Consider the following 23,895-nt stretch of genomic DNA (forward strand, 5'->3'; position numbering starts at 1 on the left):
TAAATTTATTCATTTTCATATTTAATCTTATTTTCTCAACTCAACGTCAACTAAACACACAATGAACGAGTCTACAAATATAAGATGGACATGTGTTTGTTTCAAACTAACGATCGATTTTCTCATCAATTTCCTAACAAAATGTACATTTATGAAGAAGTACATGACAGCTTTCATCATAATTGACTTTGGTACTGATATATCAACAACATCATTTATTATTATTAATTTCTAGTGAAGGTACGTACGTGGTATGACTATTTACTATTTAGTCAATAATGTGAAAAATCATGTAAAATTTACTAATTAAAAAATATTAATTTTTGTTATATGACTACACGTACGTACAAAGTGTTTACGAAATTTAATTACAACAGTCTTTGCGATGGTTAATAGTACGTCTTTGTCTTCCGTTAATTTTAATTAAATTTAAGAGTGTGAACTTAAACGCGGCTAACTAATAAGTCAAGCATTGACTTGGCTTAGCAGTTGGTACCAAGTTGAGCATTTTGAGTTTGGCCTCTTATATATATACTAGTAAAAAATTAGGTGCCTATTTAGGTATTTTCTACTTTATTTAAAAGTGATACAATTAAAAATTAAAGAGAAAATATTATTAGTTATTAGGTGAGATTATTATTATGTATATTTAAATAATATAATTTATAATTTTGACAATTAAAATTAAATACCGGATGCAATATATTAGTGTTTAAAAAAACTTAATAATTGAAATATCTTCTTAAGTTAATTCAAAAATAAACTAATAATTGATGTTCAAATACTTAAGAAAACACAACTTAAATGCGTGTAAGATAAAAAAGAAAATTAAAAGTCAATCTCTTAATTATTGATAATCAAAGATAACATTTGTCCAAAAATTGTAGATAAGAAAAATAATAATACTCTTGGGTAGATTTTAATTTTCTTTTGCTTTGACAAAGACAATAGTGTAATTTTTGTATTTTGTACTTTTTATTCTAATTGGGTCCGCATATAATTCAATTGTCTATTTTTTCGTTGATAAATTGAATATGGTAGAGTTGATAAAGCGGCAGTGTTCCTGCAAATAGTTATTTATTTTCATTTAAGATGATTAAACATGATGTGCATAATTCATTTAATTAAAAAAATCTACTTATGATAGACAAATAAAATTATTTTATTTATTTAAAATTACACCTCTGCAGTATAATCCATTAGTTGGGCAGCAATATATGAAAATATTTTTTCCACAATATTCGCGAACATGACAGCAGATAGGTTCTTTATATTGTCATCAAGTTCAACATATACTATACCACTGTAAAATGCATAATAAGATTATTAATATCATTTTTATTTTTAACTTAATTTCAATAACATTATTTATATTATAATAGGAATCCTTAAGTATAGTTTATTTATTTGTTAATTGTATTGCATTACATCTCATTTACAGTTTTTATGCTTGTATTGCCGCTTTTCAAAGCAGCTGTGGTATTTTGCTTCAAATGGCACTACTAAGCATTCCATCTTCTGCATTAAGTAAATGCTTGAGACAGGTGCTCTAAATTTGTTCTGCAGTCCTTTTTGTTTTCTAAATATATATACTTCTTCCAATGATGTTGTCAAATATCCTGGTGTAGATTTCTGCCCATGTATCTGAAGTTTCTCAAGCTCAGTTGTGGGAGTTGGTTCCAGGTCATGTTGTTGGCTCACTCTCAATACAGGTTACATGCTTTAAATTTACTAATTAAAAAATATTAATTTTTGTTATATGACTACACGTACGTACAAAGTGTTTACGAAATTTAATTACAACATGGTTAATAGTACGTCTTCGGTTAATTTTAATTAAATTTAAGAGTGTGAACTTAAGACGCGGCTAACTAATAAGTCAAGCATTGACTTGGCATATCAGTTAGTACCAAGTTGAGCATTTTGAGTTTGGCCTCTTATATATATACATAAGAATAATTTATACAAGCAAACACCCCTCTGCATCCATTTCTTATTATATATATATATATAAACTTTAACTTGCAAAAAGGTTCTTCTCTGTTCTGTTCTGCATTTTCAATCGTTTACCAAGACTTTGGTACTTCGAAACAGGTGAAGTGTATGTATATATTTCACTTTTTTTTTTTTTTTTTTATTTCTTATTTAAATATAGTACTTTACTTGGTGGTATCTTTACAAATATTTACTCTATACTTTTGATTTTAGGCGCACCATGCATGTATTTCTCATCATACATTGAAACTACTCGTATGCATCTAATCACCTTCTTCTATGCATATATACACCTGAATTCACTATGTGCAAACTTGATTAGATATATCTTAGTCCTTGTGGGTTTTAGTCCGATAGGTGCTAACTTATTCTCCTTTGTCAATTCCTAACAAGCCCATGCAATGTTTGAACTTGTTAAGAGTGGCAATTTTAGTTCTCCTATCAACTGGGTTTTCTTCAGTAGGCGCCTTCTCAATTTTGACCAATTCCAAAGTAACTTTGTCCCTAGCAAAGTGATACTTTATCTCCATATGTTTTGTTCTTTTCTGGAACATAGAGTTTTTGCATAGATGTTGTTGTCGAGTGAATTTCGCAACACTAAATTATATGATTTTTACTAATACGAAAGAGAATTTTAAGAGAAACGACAAGTGCGAGTATTCAACCTAGAACGGCGAGTACTCGACTGGGAATAGGAAAACAATTAACAAAACTGGAAAATATCAATAAGACAGAGAATTATAGTGGTTCAGTCAGATTGTGATCTGCTTAGTCTACTGTAGCAAAGGATTCGTAGGTGCCATTTCATGGTGGATCACCTCTTTATATACAAAGCAGGTGTCCAATCGGTTACACAAGGATCACATTCATTGTTAATCCATTATTTACACATTGAATTGCAATAATAAAACTAAGCAACGTTAACATTAATAAATGAATGACAGTTACTAAGTTCATCAACGCATGCGTCTTCCATACCTGTGAGTTGACTGTTCATATTCTGATGTACAACTCGCAGGGTTATCATTATGTTTAGGACGTCTGCGTCTTTAGATAGTCGCTTCTTGCAGACATCGCGTGCTGAGCTGATAAAACCTAGACATGCGAGCCTATATTTCATTATAAGGCTGCAGGGTTCTTAAGATCAACTCGTACTTACAGAGAATCGTTCTCTTGGTTCACACAAGGACAAAAAAGGGGGGGATGATCGTATATATTCGATATATGCAATCTACTCTCTTGTCTCGGGTGCGACTAGACTTCGGTCATGCTCGCTACTTCTCGCTGGTTATATCTTTAAGCGAGGTTTAAAACTTCGAGGAGTCCCTTAGGGACATCTCAGCTTTCTGTGGAAAATCTGAGTATACGTGTCCTTTTAGTGGGGGTCTGGTCTCGAGTTTCTAGGTGAGAGAAATCTTACTATAACAGATGTATACAACTCTGGCTATTTGAATACACTATGAAGCTGTTTGGTATGCAAATTTCATTTGATGAGAATAGGTTTAAATCTAGGAAAGCAACATTACCGTGTTTGGTTGTGCGCACTAATATTATGATGATGCCTATGAGTATGAAGATTACTTTATTTGGTTCACATAGAAATAGAATGTGACAATTTTGTTTGATAAAATACTAATAATTTAAATTTTTTTTTAAATGTTTAAAATAATTACTATTTATTACTCTTTGTATAATTTTATAAAAAAATTTACAATAATAAATTATTATAAAGAGTAAAATATACATATATATAGGTGTTGCCCCTGATTTTGCCCAATATACGTACGTGGACCAACCAGACAAGTACACGTGAACACAAAAGCTTTAATGCTCAAAATAATAGCTAAGTCTTTATAAAGAAAGGCGTTATCCGGGACCTGCCTCCCGGAGAAGGCATACGAGGTCCTCTATGCTCCCGGAGGGCAAGGTGGCATCAAAACATCTCCGGGAGACGTCAGACTTCCTCTGAGCAATCATCTCGCATTTAATGCCGCATGGGAGGAGGCGTGTTGGAACTGCCACACACAATAAAATATGACGACACAACCCCCGATCTGCACCTACGAGACTATGACCATTTAAGTCTAATGACGGCTACTCTGTGAAGGATCACATCAGTCAAAAGACAGTAAGGACAATCCACATAAAATCCCTACAACACCTAGGGATTTGACCATGCATTACCCATGGTATATTCATTGGGAATACCCAACTTTACTGATAGTTATAGAAATACATGTACTATAATTCTGGAAATCACCCCACAAAAGCACTATAAATACCCCCTCAAAGCTCATTAATGGGGATCGAAAAAACTTGGGTTGCATAAGTGCAAGAAGAGTAAATACTCACTAAGAACATTCTCTGTATTAAATACACTCATAAATATACAGACTCGTGGACTAAGGCTCATTAACGCCCAAACCACGTAAAAATCCTTCTCTTAACTTCTTACAACTCTTTAAACTCTTATTATTTCATTGGTTGCCGAAAATCTCGGTCAACATTTTGGTGCTTTCATTGAGAGTTGAAGAAAGCTTCTGTAAACACACAATACATTACAACAATGGTGGAGACTCGTAGCACCCGTCAACCTCGCTCCCTAGAAGATGCTCAAGACCCAAATGAGGAAGACGTAGCCTCAAGAGCAGCTGAGGGTTCTGAGGAAGAAGAAGGAATTCCTGATGATGATTACGAGGGAAACCTCGATGAGTACGCCTACGATGACGGTAGCTACTCGAAATTAGTGCTCTTAAGACAAAAAGTTGTCGATCATGAAGCTGAGATCGCAGCCCAAAAAGCACAAAACCAAAAGATGCAAGAGGTAATGTTGGCCATGCAAAAAGCCATGGAGGCAGCTGGAATCCATGTGCATCCCAAAGCCATGTCTGCTGGACTTGGGAAGGAACCAGAGGAATCCTCGCCAAGTACCCAACGACAAAAATCTAGGGAACCAAGCCCTATAAGGTATCGCGCTGAAGGGAACCAAAAGAAAAACCCTACTTCTACCCCCGGGAAAAAGAAAAAGGTGCAGGATCCGCGAAAGGTCCGCTCAGATTTCTCGAAAGGGAAAGGTCCGCAGAGGGGCAAACTCCAAAAAGGGAGTCTTGGCCCTCAGGATCAAGAGGACCAAAAAAGCGTTTTCGTGCACCAGGAGCCCGGAGGTAGAGGAAGAAGAGGACAGAAATGTCCTCCCGTCGATTTGAGGAATCAAATCAATGGGAATCAAGGTGACCTTCGGGATCACCTTGACCAAAAGAAATACGGGCCCGCGGTCTCCACGGGAACGTTAAACGAAGGGATCATGGCGGAACTTGCCATACTCCGAAAAGATATCGCCCGAGTCTCCCAGAGACAGAAAGGCGACGACTCCGACTCAGACTGTGAGGACCGGGAGTCGTGTGCCAAGCACATCCTGGAAGCAGAGCTCCCCAAGAATTTTAAGATGCCCGAAATGGCAGCTTACACTGGGAACTCCGATCCAAGCGACCATCTGTCACGGTTCAACCGGGTCATGACGGTCATGAGAGTCAGCAATGACGCTAAATGTTTGTGCTTCCCGCTTACTCTAAGCGAGTCCGCGGAGGAATGGTTCAATAAACTAGAGCCAGGATCCGTGGGCTGTTGGAATAAGTTACAGACCAACTTCCGGAGACAGTTTGTCGCCACAAGAAAGGTTAATCTGGAGGTCAGTGCCTTGACTAACATCAAGCAGCTGCCTACAGAGACCTTAAAGAACTATATAAAGAGGTTCCGTGAGGAAGCCTCGAAGACCAAGAAAGTTGATGACGGACAACAGCTTGCCCTTCTGCAGGCAGGCATCCGTACAGGAACTCCATTCTGGAACGAACTACAACAGGAAGGAGCTGCAAACCTTTAGGACTTCCAGAAGAGAGTCCAAAAATACATCAATCTTGCAGAGGCCCAAATAGTGGCCTATGAAGGGTATTATCCCACCGGGATATCAGGGTATGTGCCCTGAGCCCAGCCGTCGGGTACTGTCCCGACAACAACTCCACCAATGAGCGGCAGACAATTCTCCGCTACTCCCGGATATAGCCAGGGCCAGGCCTTGGCCCCCGCATCGTCCCATTTTGGGAATCCCTCGGGGATAAATGGACAAGCTCTCTCGCACTCCGCTCTGACTGCGAGCTTGGCCGGTCCTTCCCAAGGTTCAAGGAGTAAAAGATCCTCCAAGAGTAGCACCCGGACGGAGGAAAAGCGACAAAAAAGGGGGTACACTCCCCAATATACCCAGTACACGGAGTTGACGGACTCCCAAGAACGTGTGTACTTTGTTACTAGGCAAAATACACACTACCGGAGACCACCTCCTCTGTACAAAGATAGTTTCCGAAGGGACCCCAGCAAAAGGTGCGAGTACCATAACAACATTAGGCACAACACCAATGAATGCAAAAATCTCAAAGACGAGATAGAAAATTTAATCCGATTGGGGCACCTCTATGAGTGGATCGAAAATCGGTTGCCTCATCTCAACCCGGATCAGGCGACTGGAGCTGTGCCGCAGGGAACACCATGGGGTGCGACAGGAGTATTGGCTCCAGTTGCTCCCCCCAGAGATGCCCAGCATATCCCCGGTCTGCCACCCAAACCTAATGGGAGAGTGGCCATGATCTCGGGAGGACCCCATATCGGAGGAACCACCCGCAGAGAGCTGAAGCGGTATGCAGGGGCCGTGAAACACAATGAGGTTTGGGAAGTTACTCAACTCCCAGCTCAGAGGCCCCGGCTGATGGATCAACCCATCACATTCACGGAAGAAGACGCTAAGACGGTGTGTTTTCCTCACCATGACCCGTTGGTCATAGAGACTCCCATCGCCAATAAAGTGGTGGCCAGGGTCTTGATCGACAACAAGAGTTCCGTGAATTTACTTTTCAAAGAGGCCTTCACTACAATAGGCCTGACGGACCGAGACCTCTCACCCACTGGTTCCCAACTCACAGGGTTTAATGGAACAACACTTATCCCAATGGGGAAGGTGAGACTTCCAGTCACCTTGTGCCCGGACACCCCCCAGAGCACGTTCAAGTACTGTACTTTCGTGGTGGTGGACTGCCCGACAGCGTACAACGCAATCCTCGGCCAACCGGCCTTGATAGACTTTGGCACAGTCACATCAATACGGCACTTGTGCATGAAGTTCCCGACCCAGGAAGCTGGGATAGGGACGGTGAGAGGAAATCAGGGGGAGGCGAGGCAATGCTACAACGTTGCGACCCACCTACCCGTGCTGATGGTTCGGGAAACCATTGAGCCAGAGATGGCTGAAGAAGACGAGTTGGATCCCCGCGTGGGGTCTGAAAAAATCGTAGAACCGATGGAGGACGTCGAGGAGGTATCAGTGTGCGACCTCGACTCCACCAAGGTACTCCGGCTAGGAAAGAGCCTAGATCCGGAGGAAAAAAAATAATAAAGACACTGAAGGGCGCCATTGACATTTTTGCATGGTGCCAAGAGGACATGACTGGCATAAGTCCCCACGTCATTACCCACATCCTCAACGTCAACCCGGACATGCCCCCGGTCCAACAAAAGCGACGACCCCTCGATTCAGTAAAGGCTGAAGCCTTAGAGAAAGAGGTAGATAAGCTTTTAACAAACGGCATGATCCGCGACGTTTACTACCCGAAATGGCTAGCCAATCCGGTCCTGGTGCCGAAGCCTAACGGAACCTGGCGAGTTTGTATAGACTTCACGGATCTAAACAAGGCTTATCCAAAGGACTGTTTCCCTTTGCCCAAGATCGATCAGATGGTAGACGCCACTTCCGGATTTAAGCTATTGTCCTTCATGGACGCGTACGCCGGGTACAACCAAATAAAGATGCACACGGCGGACCAAGAGTGCACTAGCTTCAGGACCGATAGGGGGGTATACTGCTACTTAGTCATGCCTTTCGGACTGAAGAACGCTGGCGCGACCTATCAAAGAATGGTCAATCGGATGTTCAAAGGCCTCTTGGGGCGAAACATGGAGGTGTATGTAGATGACATGTTAGTCAAGTCTAAAGCGTGCAATAGCCATGCAGACGACTTAGAAGAATGTTTTGAGGTAGTCCGGAGATACGGAATGAAGCTGAACCCTAAGAAATGCACCTTTGGGGTCAAATGAGGAAAGTTCCTAGGCTTCATCGTCAGCCAGAGAGGGATTGAGGCAAACCCAGAAAAAATTCAAGCTCTCATGAGCATGCCATCCCCCAAGAAGCACAAAGACGTGCAGAGCCTAACCGGAAATGTTGCTGCCCTGAGCCGTTTTATCTCCCGGTCTACAGACAAGTGCATTCCCTTCTTCAACATAATCAACAATATAAATATCAATTTAAAATCACGTTATATTAATGCCATTGCATCTATTTTTTATCTAATATAGACCTACGTGTTACGCTCACATGTCTATATAATATAGACCCACGTGTTACGCTCACACGTCTATTTACAATAAGGCCTTAGAATAGTTTATATCAGTTCTAATTACTGAGTATAATCAAATTATGCCTTAACAGCATAATTCCTTATATCAACATATACAGCATAGTATTGCATTCATAATCACTTAAATTCTAGAGTAATAATCCTAGATCACATAACTACTATGTTTAAAGCAATAACCCTAATATCAATTTTCTGCATAGCATATACAAAATATCATATATGGGCGCCACAACGCTAATTTTTATGTGCTAGTTTATTATCTTATCTGGTAATCTAAGTATGTGAAGATTCCAAATCTCCGAGTGTTCTTGAGAAATTACCGGTAATCCTAGTCACACAATCCCAGGATTTCACAAATAAGGTTAATCCCAAATTCATTCTCACACATAGTCATAATCTGAATCCCAATTATAGATCAACATATAGAGCCTGAAACTAGCTTTCTAACGATATAAAGAACGTCCAAAATAGAGTTCCGAGTCAAAAGTTATGGTAAAAATGAGAAAACAAAAAACCAGGAAAATAGGGTCCTCGCTGCGGCGACCAAAGCCCTCGCCGCAGCGGCCACAACCTGGTGGAGCTCGCTGCGGTGAGCCAAATTGTGGCCACAGCAACAGCCCCTGCTCCCACACAAAAACCCCAATTTTCCAATTTCTCATGCTTTCAAAAATCAACCAAATTCATATCAAAACTCATCCAAAACCATACACAAATCAATCTTTAAACCAAAACCAAACCAATCAAACATTGGTACATAATTGAGCACCACATAAAGCTTAATATCAACACCAAAATTATAAATTAAGCATGCTACACACAAACAACACACTTGCACAATAATACACAAGCTTGAAACTCAAGCATTCAAACATTCAAAGTGAAATCCCAAAAATTCAAGTGTTTACCTAGAAATTAAACACCAAAATTCAACTCAAAAGTCTCCCAATTCAATCTAGATGCATAATACAAAACCCTAATAACACAATCACACATAAAACATCATAACTTCCCTTAATCTCAACAACATGCATCACCATAATCAAAATCATTAAGAACACTATGAACACTCATGATAACTTCTTAAAATTCAGAATCATTAGGAAAGGAGATTAAAACATCTAGCTCAAGTTTTTCCCAAGCAAGAGCATGCACAATTACTCCAAATCCAAGCTTTTCCACCAAATTCAACTCAAAATCACAAAATGGGAAGAGAGAGAGAGAGAGAGAGAGAGAGAGAGAGAGAGAGAGAGAGAGAGAGAGAGAGAGAGAGAGAGAGAGAGAGAGAGAGAGAGAGAGAGAGAGAGAGAGAGAGAGAGAGAGAGAGAGAGAGAGAGAGAGAGAGAGAGAGAGAGAGAGAGAGAGAGAGAGAGAGAGAGAGAGAGAGAGAGAGAGAGAGAGAGAGAGAGAGAGAGAGAGAGAGAGATTTTGGGTTTGAAAACTCAGATAATTGGTTTCAATTTGATAAAAATCTGATTTTGTAGGATAATGCATTATTCGGTCAAAAAGACTATTTTGCCCCTAAGGCACATATATTACCATATACACATAAAAAGGGCAATTTTCTCAATCCACTCACACACATAAATCACATACATCATATTTTTCCCATTTAACATATAAATGCCATAATTAAATTCCAAAAGTATATTTTGGGCCCCGAACCCGGTTCGACCCAAAATATCAGTTGTGAATATACCGCGTCGACTTGTTAGAAAATACCTGCAGAAAGACAGAATAAACATACTATATAATAATATAATTCATAAGCACAATATATTAAAATTACGATTTTACCCATCTCGGGTTAAAATTATGAAAATACCCCTGACACACCAACGGAGGTCTTAAAATGCAATAAATCATAATAATTTCACATATTAAATTATACAATAAAATAGTTCCTCATTAACACTTAATTAACTTAATTAGGGTTGCTAATCCGGTTATTAAACCTTAGGGTATTACAGTCAGCGTCACTATACTCTTCTATCCAAGTACTCTTGCTTTGTTTCTTGTAGATTGATTCCACATTTGATGTGTTTAGCAAATACTGAAAGTCCACTTCATGACAAGCTAATGTTCTTTTCATTGATTTGCCATATATTTGCTCAAAACACTCATGTCATGTGCCAACTCAGGTCTTGTGCATACTATTGAATACATGTTTGATCCAACTACATTTGAGTAAGGGATAATTAAATAAAACACAAAAATTACAAAAATACGGCATATACGGAATTTTTAATATTTTTACAGTTTTTAAGATTTTATTTACATAAGATACGATCTTTTGATGTATTTTTATGTTGCACTCTTGTTATTTTATTATTGATTGTTTAGTATTTGTATTTTATTTTTTTATATGTTGTTTTGATGTTATTTTCATGTGGTTTTCTTATTATTTTCTTGTGTTTTTATAAAATACCATAAAAATAAAAACTTTAAACATAAAAATGTAAAAAATTTACTAGAATTATGTTTTATGTAATTGTCCCTAGCTAATCCATATAAATTACTAACTAAATATAAATATATAACTGATCGGCAATTTCAACCCCTTTCATATGGTAGAAATTTGTAATAATAAAAAGAAAGCACTAAAATCAATAATGATGATGTTTTTTTTTGAAGGAAAATGGTAACTTTATTAATAAGAAGATTCAACCATTACAAAAGAAAGAAAATCAGGAGGAACATCATCCTCACTAAAAATACGATCTAGATACAAACAAGAGCTACGAGCAAGACAATGTGCAGCTTTGTTTACAGAACGTTTAACAAAATTAATTGAGACTAACGGCAAATCGGCCAAAAGAGAACGACAAACCGCCACCTGAAGGCCAAAAGGAGAAGGTATCTCCACCGTGCTTTGGACTTCCTGGACAACAACCAAAGAATCGGTTTCAATCTCAACCGGTCCCCAATGTTTCCTCTTTATCCAACTCAAGGCCTCATTAACCCCTACCAATTCAGCCATAGTCGAATCCACACACCCCACTCGTAAAACTGCGAAGCCTTCAATGAATCGACCCTGAGAATCCCGGGCCACCCCTGCCGCTCTAAATCGACCATCACTTGCAAAGATTGCACCATCGACATTAACCTTAATCTTTACCATAACTGGTTTCACCCAATGCTCTAAGTCCACTCTTGAACCCGTAGGAACAAGTAAAGACCCCATTCTCCTTTGTTGAGCATTTCTCCATTGATTAAGGACTACTCTTGCCAATAGAATAACCTCCGCCGTTGACATTGATTTGTCCCGCCAAACCACCTCATTTCGGGCATACCAAATCGCCCAAAGAACCATGAGCAATTCTTCCTGGGCCGTGGATGAGTGTTGTAGCAGAATGTGGCTAAACCAATCCCAAAAAGACTCCATAGGCGTATGACTCCAATTTAGAACCGAAAGATGCCAACAAGACCGTGCAAAAGAACATTGCACCAACAAATGGTAAATGGTCTCAGGCACCTGGTTACACATAGGACAAACTTGATCTAGAGGAATATATTTGGTGGTAAGTTGAACCTTAGTAGGCAAACAACCAGATAAAGCACGCCACATGAGTTGGTGCACTTTGGGAGGGACATGAAGCTTCCATGCAATTTTCCATATCTTAATCTCAGACTCACTAGTATTAGTGATCTCTGAATGGTGCAGCAACCGATATGCCTCCCTCACAGTATAGAACCCATAAAGATCCTTATGCCAATACCAAGTATCAATAGGAGTCTCCTGATCAATGTTAGTTCGAATGATAATCTCTTTATCTCGGTCATTGAATATATCCGAAACCACCTCTAAATCCCAAGCCCGTTCTCCTACCACCATGAGATTATTAACCGTCCACGTCTCCATACCAGTAGTTCTAGAAGTAACCCACGGTTGAGAATCATCCGCAAGCCACGGGTTAAATTGAACACTAATATTCGTACCTGGACCAACCCCCCGACGAGCTCCCTCCTTAATCAAAGCTTGCGTTTCAAAAATACTCTTCCATATGAAACTAGGATTCGGCCCAAGAGAAGCACTCAAAAACGAACCCTGAGGATAATATCGGGCCTTATATACCCGACTAACAAGAGAATGAGCATTTGTAACTAACCTCCAAACTTGTTACCTCTCTGTTACATCTAGTCCACTTGGTAGTTATGTTAGTTGGCATATTTGTTAGGATTAGTTAGTTCGGTGAGTTATATAGAGTTAGTTTCTGGTTAGCTCTTGCTGACCGAGTCTGGTGTGTGTGAACATCTGGTGTATGCGAGTGTTCAGATTCTTGTGTGTGCTTTTCGTGTGCCGATGTGACAAGCCTGGCCTAAGGGTGGGGCAACCGGTGCCTTCGCCCCCATAATTTTGGAGGACTAAAAATAAAAAATAAAAATAAAATCTGTATATATAAGGAGAGTTTTTAATATTATACTTAAAATTGATTTTATTTACAAAAATACCTTTAAGAAAATTATTTACACAAATACCGTTGTGCCACGTCAGCATATATACCGAAATTTAAAATAATTACCGAAAATAGAAAAAGTTGAACTTTTTAGGAGTTTTGTGAAAAGCAACCATTTAGTTACTTTTGATGTGAATAAGATATCAATTAGTTACTTTTCTATTAAAAATTTATTTCACAATTTTACACATATAAATAATAAAATAATTATTTTAATATGTGAGAAACATATATTTTTTTATCTCCTAAAAAGACGACTAATATTAAAAGAAACTTTTTTGTTTCTTTTTTTATATTTTTAGGCTATATTATGTTATTTTATTCTTAAAGATACATTGAGGTTACCTTTTTTTTTAATGTAACTCATACGATGTTTTAAATACTATTCAATTTATTATTAAAATAGTTTTATAAAAATAAATTTATATTGTAATGTTTAAATATAAATAAAAAAATATATTTTTTAGTAACTTATTAAATTATTTGATACATTAAATTTTATTTAAATTTAAATATTGTTTATTCATTTATTAACAAAATATAAAAAATAAAATACTTTTAGTAACTTATGAAATTGTTTGATGTATACTGATTTAAACATTCTTTACTTATTAGTTAACTAAATATTAATGAGTAACTAAAGATTAAGAAAGTAAAATGTTACTTTTGATTTTGGTCATCTTCTTCGATAATGGTAAAAAAAAATATGCTTCCCGCATATTAAAATGATCGCATTAAAGAGTAGATTGCAGTGATGTAATTTTTAGACCAAAAAATTAGATGTGTAGCAAAAAAAAAAAAAACTTTGTAAATTAAAAAATAAAATAAAAAAGAGAAATCTTTAAAAAAAAAATTATTTTTTAATAATATTATTTGTTTTATTACATATGTGTGGAAAAAAAAAAGAAATAATTTGATGACATGAAAAAATAAGAGTATAATGTATATATGATGATCTGTCATATATATTGAGAGAGAAAAAAATAGTTAGTACACATGCATTGAGAAAAAGAGTAAAGAATATGCGTCAGTGTAATAGGAAAGAAAACATATGTATTTTTATAGGTATATACTTATTACAATAAAATTAATTGAAGAAACGGTATATATGCAAATTAATTGAATAACAATATTGTGGTAATTAATTTTAAATTTTAGTTGTTAGATGCAATTTTTTCTATATATAATATGTTGTAGTAAATAGAATATATATATATATATACTAGCAAAAACTACGTGCGAGGCACGTATACTAAATTTTATGTTAGTTTTTTTCTATGTTATTTGAAAGTGATATAATTAAAAATTAAAGAAAAAATATTATTAGTTATTAGGTGAGATTATTATTATGTGTATTTAAATATTATAGTTTATAATGTTGTCAATTAAAAGTGAATACCGAATGTAATATATTAGTGTTTAAGAAAGCTTGATGATTTAAATATGTTCTTAAGTTAATCCAAAAATAAATTAAAAGGTGATGTTCCAATACTTAAAGAAACATTACTTAAATGGGTGTAAGATAAAAAGAAAATTAAAAATCAATCTCTAAATTGTTGATAATTGAAGATAGCATTTGTCTAAAAATTGTAGATATATAAGAAAACTAATGATAGTCATTGGTGGATTTCAATCTTCATGTGCTTCGATAGAGACAATAGTTTAATTTTTGTATTTTGCACTTTTTATTCTAGCTGGGTCCGCATATATGTGGATTGTCTATTTTTTTCGTTGATAAATTGAATATAGGAGTGTCGACAAAAAATGAAAACCATGTTTAATAAAAAGTGATAGTATTTAATAACAAAATACTATTAAATTATTTGAATTTAAATTATTTTAAAATACTATATTTTATTAAAATAAAACTCTATACAATTAAAATTTCATATTTATCTTTATTCAAAAAGAAAAAAAAAATTGATAAAAAAAATAAAAAAAATAAAAAGCTTCTATTATTATCTCTACTGTCTTTCTAGATGTGAATAATGGTCTCTTCTTTCTTCTATATTCTTCTTTATTTTTTGTATATTGTGTTTGCAACATACATGTAATTATTACGTAACTTTAAAAAACTTTGCTCCGTAAACTAATGCATATAAGATTTATTATGTAACTCAATCGTAGATGTACAACAGCAAAAACCTAATCGTATATTTTTTTTGGATTTAATAGGATTTATTTTATTTATTTTATTATATATAAATAAAAAGTGACCCATGAATTTCTCATAAACCATTTTATTTTTAATAATAAACTATTTTATTTTTAATATAAATAAAAAGTCAACATGAATTTCTCATAAACCATTTTATTTTTAATAATAAACCATTTTATTTTATTTTATTTTGAATATATAAAGGAATTATTAAAATATTTCGTAATATAAATGGAATACTACAGAAAGCAATTCAAACTTGAATTTTTTCCCTACATAAACAAGGGCAAGAATTTATTTGTAGTTTTTCAATGTGTTCTCAATTAAAACTATGACATATCTGATTTGTGCATTAGTCTTTAAGTTTAACGTAGTGTGGTTACCCACCCAATTTATGTATATTAGTGATTTGTTGAAATAAACTAATATATTATGGGTTTTCCCTTAATTATATTTGTGAAGACAGTCCTAGACAGTACGCTTTCTCTATTGTAAGCACTTCGACTTGTGTGCCTAAAAGGCTCTGCTTTTCTTTCTCGATTGTTTTAGAAAAATTTTGTGCGTAGTAAGAGGTTCTAACAATGGTGGCTTTTAACCTTGATTTAATTGAAGGCAGAGGTGATTCAAGTGACTTTTTTTTTTTAAAATGGGTGTGATTGTAGAATATTTAATATCAGTTCAAATATTAGTAGGCTCTGCTTTTCTTTCTCGATTGTTTTAGAAAAATTTTGTGCGTAGTAAGAGGTTGTAACAATGGTGGCTTTTAACCTTGATTTAATTGAAGGCAGAGGTGATTCAAGTGACGTTTTCTTTTTAAATGGGTGTGATTGTAGAATATTTAATATCAGTTCAAATATTAGTATGATTTGTTTTATTATTATTTTATTATATATAAATAATATTTTATTATTTTATTAAATAAAAATTAAAAGTTACCCATAAATTTCTCAAAAACCAAGAATTTTAGTTATATAGGCACACTTTATATAGAATAGATATATAAATGTAATTCCATAAATATTCAAAAACTGAACCAGCATGGCAAATCTCTTAATCTTTCTTGAATGAAGAGTTCGACGTCAAGTAAAGGCATTTTTCTTTTTTGTTTTTTCAGCAAAGTTATTACAATAGGAACTTATTTATTTGTATATATTTGACACTTTTTAATGCATAATTGAAAAAAAAAAATTAAAAAATAGTGTTAAAAAATAGTTATACACTATGAACTTTTTTTTTTTTAGTGTAGCGTAATGGTATTTTACAATCATTTAATAGTTTAATAGCTTCAAGGTCCTAGGTTCGAACCCATGAACTCTCTTTTTTTCCCATCCCCCCTCACCATTTAATAGTTATACACTATGAACTTAATATTTTATTAAAAAATACTTTAAATTAATTAAATATCAAACCAATATTATATTAAAATTAAGTATATAAAAAGAGCATCGTGTTAGATTTCACCCCAGGCGCTTCATCAGTCCCTCACCGGCTTGAGACGGCCTTGCGAGGTGAACAATTGTTCAACGGATATGACCAAGCTATGATAAAATTTGTTAATCAAAATATGAGAGAAGGATACAAAGTAATGACATAACATAATAAACCTAATATGTACAATGACAATTTACACACAATATTATATGTATACCATGTCAATATTTGAGTGTATATATGATTATTTGTGTACCAAATATGTAAGGATTATATTCGATCATATATATATGATGAATTGATTTATAGGGGAAATTAGAAAATAGTTCTACAATTTTAAATCTATTATTTATTGTTTGTTACCAGGTGTTGTTGTTTCTTCCAAGTGACAGTCATCGTTTGCAACAAACACAAAGAAGTAATTAAAATGGAGGAAAATAGGGAATCAATTCAAGCAGTCATTATAAACGTAGATGAAAACCAGTCATATTCTCCCCTGAATTCTCTACGATCAGAGCTAGACAGGCCTCCTCTCTTATTTAAAGACCGCTGTATCTACAGAGTTCCCAAGCGATTAAGGGATGGCAATGATAAGGCTTACACACCACAAGTTGTTTCCATAGGCCCATTTCACCATGGCAACCAAAATGTGAAACCAATGGAAGACCATAAGAAGAGGTACCTACGTAATTATCTTCTACGCACTGGTAAAGAATTGGAGTATTACGTAAATATCATAAAAGAGAAAGAATATGAACTGCGGAGTTGTTATGCAGAAACTATACCATTTTCAAGTGATGAATTTGTAAAGATTGTTCTTCTCGATGCTGTCTTCATCATTGAGATATTGTTGGTTTTTAAGTATCGAACGGGAATAGACCTTGTTCACGACCACATCTTTAATCGGCCATGGATGGTGTATGACATCAGAAGTGATTTGTTGTTGCTTGAGAATCAGCTGCCATTTTTCATCTTTGAGCACCTTTTCAACCCAGTACCAAATGATTTATGTCATGATGAACCTATTTCAACCGCTAAGCTTGCCCATTCTTTCTTCGAGGATATGCCATTAGTATCCATTAATCGGGAGGGACACTCTAATAGTCATAGTTCACAACATTTTGTAGATTTATTCAGAATGTGTGTCCTCCCGCTAGAGCAAAGTTCCAAAATGGAAACTACTTCAAACCTCCCAAGTGCACCAAATCCACATGACGGGCCTGAAGATATGACGTGCCTGAACCGAATACTTGGACTGTACATTTTGTCGATCTCTAATGACGGGCCTGAACCGAATACTTACAGAACAGTACATTTTGTCGATCTCTTTAGAAAATTCTTTGCCTTCCTGGTGAAGCAAAAACCCGAAATGGGAAATACTCCAAACCTCCCAAGTGCAAAAAAACTACATCAAGCTGGAGTAAAGTTCAAGGCGAAAGCAGGAGAAAATTTGCTTGACATCCAATTCACATTCTCTCAAGGCATTTTAGAAATTCCAATATTACAAGTAGATGACAGCACAGAAACCCTACTACGAAACTTAGTTGCTTTTGAACAATGCCATTACAATTATCATCCTTACATATGCATGATCACCCATTATGTGGTGCTTTTGGACTACCTTGTTAATACAGCTGAGGATGTGGATTTACTTGTCAAGTATGGGATTATTAATAATCTATTAGGGGACAACAGCCAGGTGGCTACTATGATAAACAAGCTCGGTGATGGGGTTTTCTATGAGAACAATGAAAATTACCATTTTGCTGAAATATTAGGTAAACTTCACAAGTACTGCGAAACCCCCTGGCACAAATGGAATGCAAACTTAAGACAAAACTATTTCCACTCACCTTGGGCAGGTCTTTCTGTGGTTGCAGCTGTTTTTCTCATCATTCTTACCTTCATACAAACAGTTTGTTCTGTTATCTCCGTTATTAAAGACTGATATCCTCTCTTCTCATAAGTTCGTTTCTAGAGTTGTAATCGTTTATGATAATTGTTTATTTATTTGTGTGATGAGACTATATACTACATTAAGGATTGTCTGATATTTGAAGTGTGCCATATTATAAATTGTTTGTGTGAATCACATTATTATTATTGAGTTCAAACAGCTATATATATTATATTTATTTGTGTATCTCTCGATTCTTTAGTACTTAGTATAGACATATGTACTATTTTTCATTCTTATTTGGTTGGAGGTAAACACCAAAAATTAATACAAATACTCTGAACTGTGAAAATGGAATTGCCATTAAACAAAATTAAAAAATAATGTATGCTAATAAGAAACTTTTACATAATACATGAAAAACATTAATTACAGAAATAAGTTAACACGCATTTCATTTTTAAGGTTTAAACTTTTTTATTTACAAAAATAAGTTCTTCAGTCAAACAATAAATTATTTTATATTTTTTTTAAATTGTTTTATAGTTAATTTATAAATGCCATAAGATTGATTTTCTAATTGTTTTATAGTTGATTTATAATTATTATGAGGTTGATTAATTTATCCTTTTTTAATTGTAGTTTTCTTATACTTTTTATTTTTTATGAGAAAAATATATTTTGTAATATTATAAAACTTTAAATTACAAAATTTAAAATCGTATTTCTAGAAAATTAAATTTATATTATTATAAATAAAAAGTATGAATCATAAAAATATAAATAAAATATAAAAAAAAAAAAACATATTTATGAAAGCACACCCCTAATCACTACAAGAAAATGTTCTATTACCGGCGGAACTATTAGGGGCGGACTAGATCCGCCGGTAATAGTATGGTTTTTTTTAAAATGAAAGTAATAATATTGAAGGAATTGCTTTGTGCGGGAATTTTCCCGGTTTTAAATTTCAAATTTATTACCAGCGGACTATTACCGGCGGAAGTCCGCCGCTAATAACATTAAATAATATTTAAATTTATTAGCAGCGGACTATTACCGGCGGAAGTCCGCCGCTAATAACTATTACCAGCGGATCCTATTATTACCAGCGGACCTCCGCCTCTAATAGTTTTTTATATATATATATATCAGTATTCTTATTTGTCTAGCTCCCTCTTTGTCTCCCTCTTCCTCTCCCTCTTCATCCCTAATATTTTTGACCACAAACATCTATCTCTCCTTCTTCATCCTCAATATCAAAACCTTTATTCACCTCCCCTTGTTCATCGTCAACTAGCAGCCCACCGTTTCGACCACACAACGACATTCCCACCGCCTTCACCGTGTCGATATTCTCACCGCCACTGCCGGACTCATCTTCATCATTGTTTAGGTATATATGTATAGTTAAGATTAGTTAAATTTTCTCTTTTTTTTTTCTTTTATTTCACAATTTTTCTTAATTATTTGCAGCTCATAAGATTGAAAATTACTCCAATATTAAATCTGTAGAAGGTATATGAATATTTGTATATTTATATATATATGTTATCCTAATATGTGTGTGTGTTTCTATATGTGTATTTTTTTTTATATTTGCTTTTAAATTTTATCAAAAAAAAAAAAAGAGGGAACACCAACTGTTTGATAAAAAATTATTTCCATTATGTTCATTCAATTTTATATAGATCAATTTATTTCATTGTATACTTTGTAATTTGTATAAAGATTATAGTGTATTCTTAATTTTTTTTCTGGCCATTTATTGGTTTGTTAAGAAAAAATTTGAGTTAACTTTATTTAGAGAAGTGTAAATTATTATTGGGGTTTTCTTGTATAGTGTTAAATTTTTATTATTGGTTTCTAATCAATGTTGTCTTTAAAATCATAATGAAATTTCATGATGATGAAATTTAATATTCATATTAAATGTAATTTGACTCTAATTTTACTTTCTCTACAGGTGATTTATTACATGTTAGTCAAGAATGCATTGCACTGGACTTGAAGAAAAAAAAATTGTATATTTATAGACTTTTGTGTATCTCTTGTAATCTTATATTTGTATATATCAATAGAGAATTTGAGAGATAACTTTCTTATAGAAAACCAAATTCTCCTTATTATTTATTCTGTTATGGAAAAGTTTGAATGTATATATTTTTTATATTGTATACAATTTTTTAAATGTTGGTATACATAAATGTACTTGATGATAAATATTTTATATAATATTAGCTCTTGAGTATTCTTGATAAGTAAAATGGTAGAAAAGTTAAATATATTTAATATTAATTTTATATTTATTATTTTAAAGAAAAAAATTATAAATATTTATATTTAAAAGTATTACCGGCGGATAGATCCGCTGCTAATAATAGTGAGTTTAATGATCTGACACTATTATTAGCGGCGGGTGTGTCAGTCCGCCACTAATAATAGTTATTAGCGACCAGGTATTACCAGCGGATTATTACCGGCGGACCCCGCCGGTATTACTCTTTAGCGGCGGAAAATAGGATTATTACCAGCGGAGTGGTCCGCCTCTAATAACCATAATTGTTGTAGTGAATGTGGAATGTGTGGGAAAAGTTACAATGTAAAATTAACAAATTAATTTCTCATTACACTTAGGTATATGGAGGTTATAACCAATTACACAACATATATATAGATGTATAGTATAACAATTACATGAGAAAATGCAATATCCAGATTAAAATAGTATTTAATTTTTTTTTTTTGATATTAATTGAGTGAGGATAATTATCTTGTTTCTTTGTGTTGTTAGTGAGTTGATATTATTGCTTAGAGTAGTTGTACCAATTTTCTAGAGAGAGTTAAAGTTGTATTAACTACGAAAGTAAAATATTATGGTATTTTTACAGAGTAAGTAATCGTTTAATTAAAGCCCAAGTCCATTAGGGTTTTATAATATATTTAGTGAGTTTAATTAATTAATGTTAAAAATTCGTAGGTTTGGATAAATTCGCAGGATTAAAAACTGTTTTACTAAAATGATCATATCTAGAGTTCTAGAGCTCGGATTGAGGTGATTTTAGTGGCGTTGGAAAGATAATTCAGAGATCTATCAATTATGTAGAAATAGATTTATCGTAATTTTAACTTTATTAGGGTCAAAATTAAGCTACAAAGTGACGACCTGTTAAGCTTAGAAATCCTATGTTTTGAAATTTAAATTTAAAACTTATATCTAACAAATAAGATTTTTATTTAATTATTCTATTTAGAGTTAAATTAGTATCAGATTATAGGGATTTTTTTTTATTATTTTCTTTTATAGGTTTAATTAGATTATAAAACCTAAATCTATCACATTCTTGATACGTAATATGCAGAGCCTCTAACCCTGAGAAAAATAAAACTCAATCTCAATCTCTTTCTTTCAGCCTGAATACAATTCTTAGAGAGAACACTCATAAAATCCTATACCTTACAAGTTATCCATCTCGCTACCTATCAAAGATTTATAATTTTTCTTCTTGTTTCATTCTCTTCGCCAAACAACACTCATGATTTTCATCAACATAACATTGAGATCATCATCACCATTCTAATAATTTGAGATTTCAAGATCTAGCACTGATTAAGAAGAGTCATCAAGAGGTAAAAGAGTTCTTCCACTTATTGTTGTGAACTTTTAGGTTAAACTATGAAATCTCGTTTTTTTATTTTTTTTCTGAAAATTATTGTCTTAGTAAAATAGTCATATCTCTCTCAATATTGATCCGTTTCTAGCGATTTTTGTATCGTTAAAGCTTATTTGATGATCTAAAATTTTTATGAAGAAACTATTCACCATTTCGGTGATATTCTATGTCGAAAATTATCATCTTTATGATATTGTTGTAAATCGTTTTTTTTCATATTCCCAGAAAAAGTACTTTCACTTAAAATATCATAACTCTCTCAGTTTTAATCCATTTTTAATGATCTTTATATCATTGGAAAGATAATGGAATTTTCTATAATTTTTATGAAGACAACGTTTACTGAATTAGTGTAGTTGTTGGTCAAAATTAGTAATCTTTCTGCTGTACTGTAAGAGTACGAATTTTAATATTAGGGCCTTGACCCATGTCTTATTATAGGTAGTAGTGACGAGATAACAACTCTTAAGCAGCGGGATTTGAGGTAAGGAAATTAGATAGTTTTGTATGTGTTTATCTGCATAAATTTAAATTCCTTATGTATTGAAATATGATTTATGATTTGTTATTATGAATATGTATATGGTACTGAGAATGTGTGGTATGGACACAATATGAGTTTGTGAATTTATACATAGATTATGGTTGTATGACTTGTATATGTTGTATGTTGTATTTGTATGTTTCAGGTTGTATGTTGTATGATGTATATGTATGTTGTATATATTGTATGTTGTATTTGTATGTTGCATGTTGCATGTTGTATATTGTATGCTAACGTCTCAGGTAAAGTGGGGGACCATGGTGGGGTATGATACGGGATAAGGCCGTTGAATGTAGAGATACCCTACCCTGCATTTTACTGAGTCGTGTATGAGATGGTTATGGTGGGTATGATACAGTGATGTTACTGTTGAATATAGAGATACCCTATCATATAACAATGGTAGGGCTGCATAGGCCCATGTTATTATATGGGCAGATTAGGCCCAGGATATTGTAGGGTCAGGCTAGGCCCGGGTTATGTAAGTAATGGCTATGATATGTCAATGTTATGATAATGACATTATTATTTATAGTATTGATATAATTATGTTATGAGTTATGATCTCTGTATATGTGTACGGTGTGAACAAATAGTATAGACTTGTATGATAAAGGTTTCCATATGTACAGTTATTTGGTTATAGTTATAAAAGAGCATGTATGATATTGCTAAAACTTAATAAATACATTAATGGTATGTGTGATATTATATGGTATTGTTTGATAAGCATTTCCTTACTGAGCTTTTAGCTCACCCCCCTTACTTTCCCCCTACAGGTATTAGACAGGGAAGTATGTATAGTGAGCAAGGTCAGTTCTGGTACGTATACTGTGAGTGGCTATGGGCGGACAAACGATCTAGAACGCCGGGGGTGCCTTAGTTTTATTTTAAGCAGTTGATAAATCTAACACAGTGGAAATGCATTATTTAAAATTATTTACTTACTGTATCTTGTTTTACAAATGAGGGATCCTTCTCTGTTGCATTTTGATTTTTTTTAAAATCCACTGTTGTATTTAAATTATTTTTTTTATCTTTTCAAATTATGCATGAAAATAGTATTTTTGTAAAATAAGGCAAAATATCGGGGCGTTACAGTTGGTATCAGAGCCGATCGTCCGTTAGCCCGAAGGATACTCACGGTATACATACAGAAGACTGAAAAAGATCCCTCTCACTATTATGTAAGTGTTAGTTTTAATTTTCTTGGTATTGCCATTAATAGTTTTATATGTGATACATAGATTTTTGTTAAAATATGTTTCCTAGAATTAGTGCGTC

At 34.0% G+C, this 23,895-nt stretch overlaps 1 protein-coding gene across 4 annotated transcripts; it reads left to right on the forward strand.

The window, feature by feature from the left end:
* Nucleotides 1–1,528: 1,528 nt before the first annotated feature.
* On the forward strand, nt 1,529–18,639 carry LOC115697038 (UPF0481 protein At3g47200). Of its 4 annotated transcripts, XM_030623935.2 has the most exons (3): nt 1,529–1,544; nt 1,629–1,712; nt 16,863–18,639. In XM_030623935.2, the coding sequence occupies exons 2-3, from the start codon at nt 1,639–1,641 to the stop codon at nt 18,442–18,444; spliced, it is 1,656 nt and encodes a 551-aa protein (XP_030479795.1). In that variant the 5' UTR covers nt 1,529–1,544; nt 1,629–1,638; the 3' UTR covers nt 18,445–18,639. The 4 variants fall into 4 exon arrangements, with proteins under 4 accessions (XP_030479795.1, XP_060957737.1, XP_030479797.1 ...); XM_061101754.1 differs by lacking the exon at nt 1,529–1,544 and having other exon boundaries at nt 1,624–1,712; XM_030623937.2 differs by lacking the exons at nt 1,529–1,544; nt 1,629–1,712 and adding an exon at nt 1,804–2,101.
* Nucleotides 18,640–23,895: the final 5,256 nt, after the last annotated feature.

The sequence above is a fragment of the Cannabis sativa genome, chromosome 7 (assembly GCF_029168945.1).
Source record: "Cannabis sativa cultivar Pink pepper isolate KNU-18-1 chromosome 7, ASM2916894v1, whole genome shotgun sequence".
Taxonomy (NCBI): domain Eukaryota; kingdom Viridiplantae; phylum Streptophyta; class Magnoliopsida; order Rosales; family Cannabaceae; genus Cannabis; species Cannabis sativa.

Excerpts from the sequence above, each read along its gene's own strand:
- LOC115697038 (XM_030623935.2), top strand. The coding sequence starts at position 1,639 with ATGTATCTGAAGTTTCTCAAGCTCAGTTGTGGGAGTTGGTTCCAGGTC. Across the intron at positions 1,713-16,862 it reads TTGGCTCACTCTCAATACAG|GTGTTGTTGTTTCTTCCAAG; the intron begins GTTACATGCTTT and ends GTTTGTTACCAG.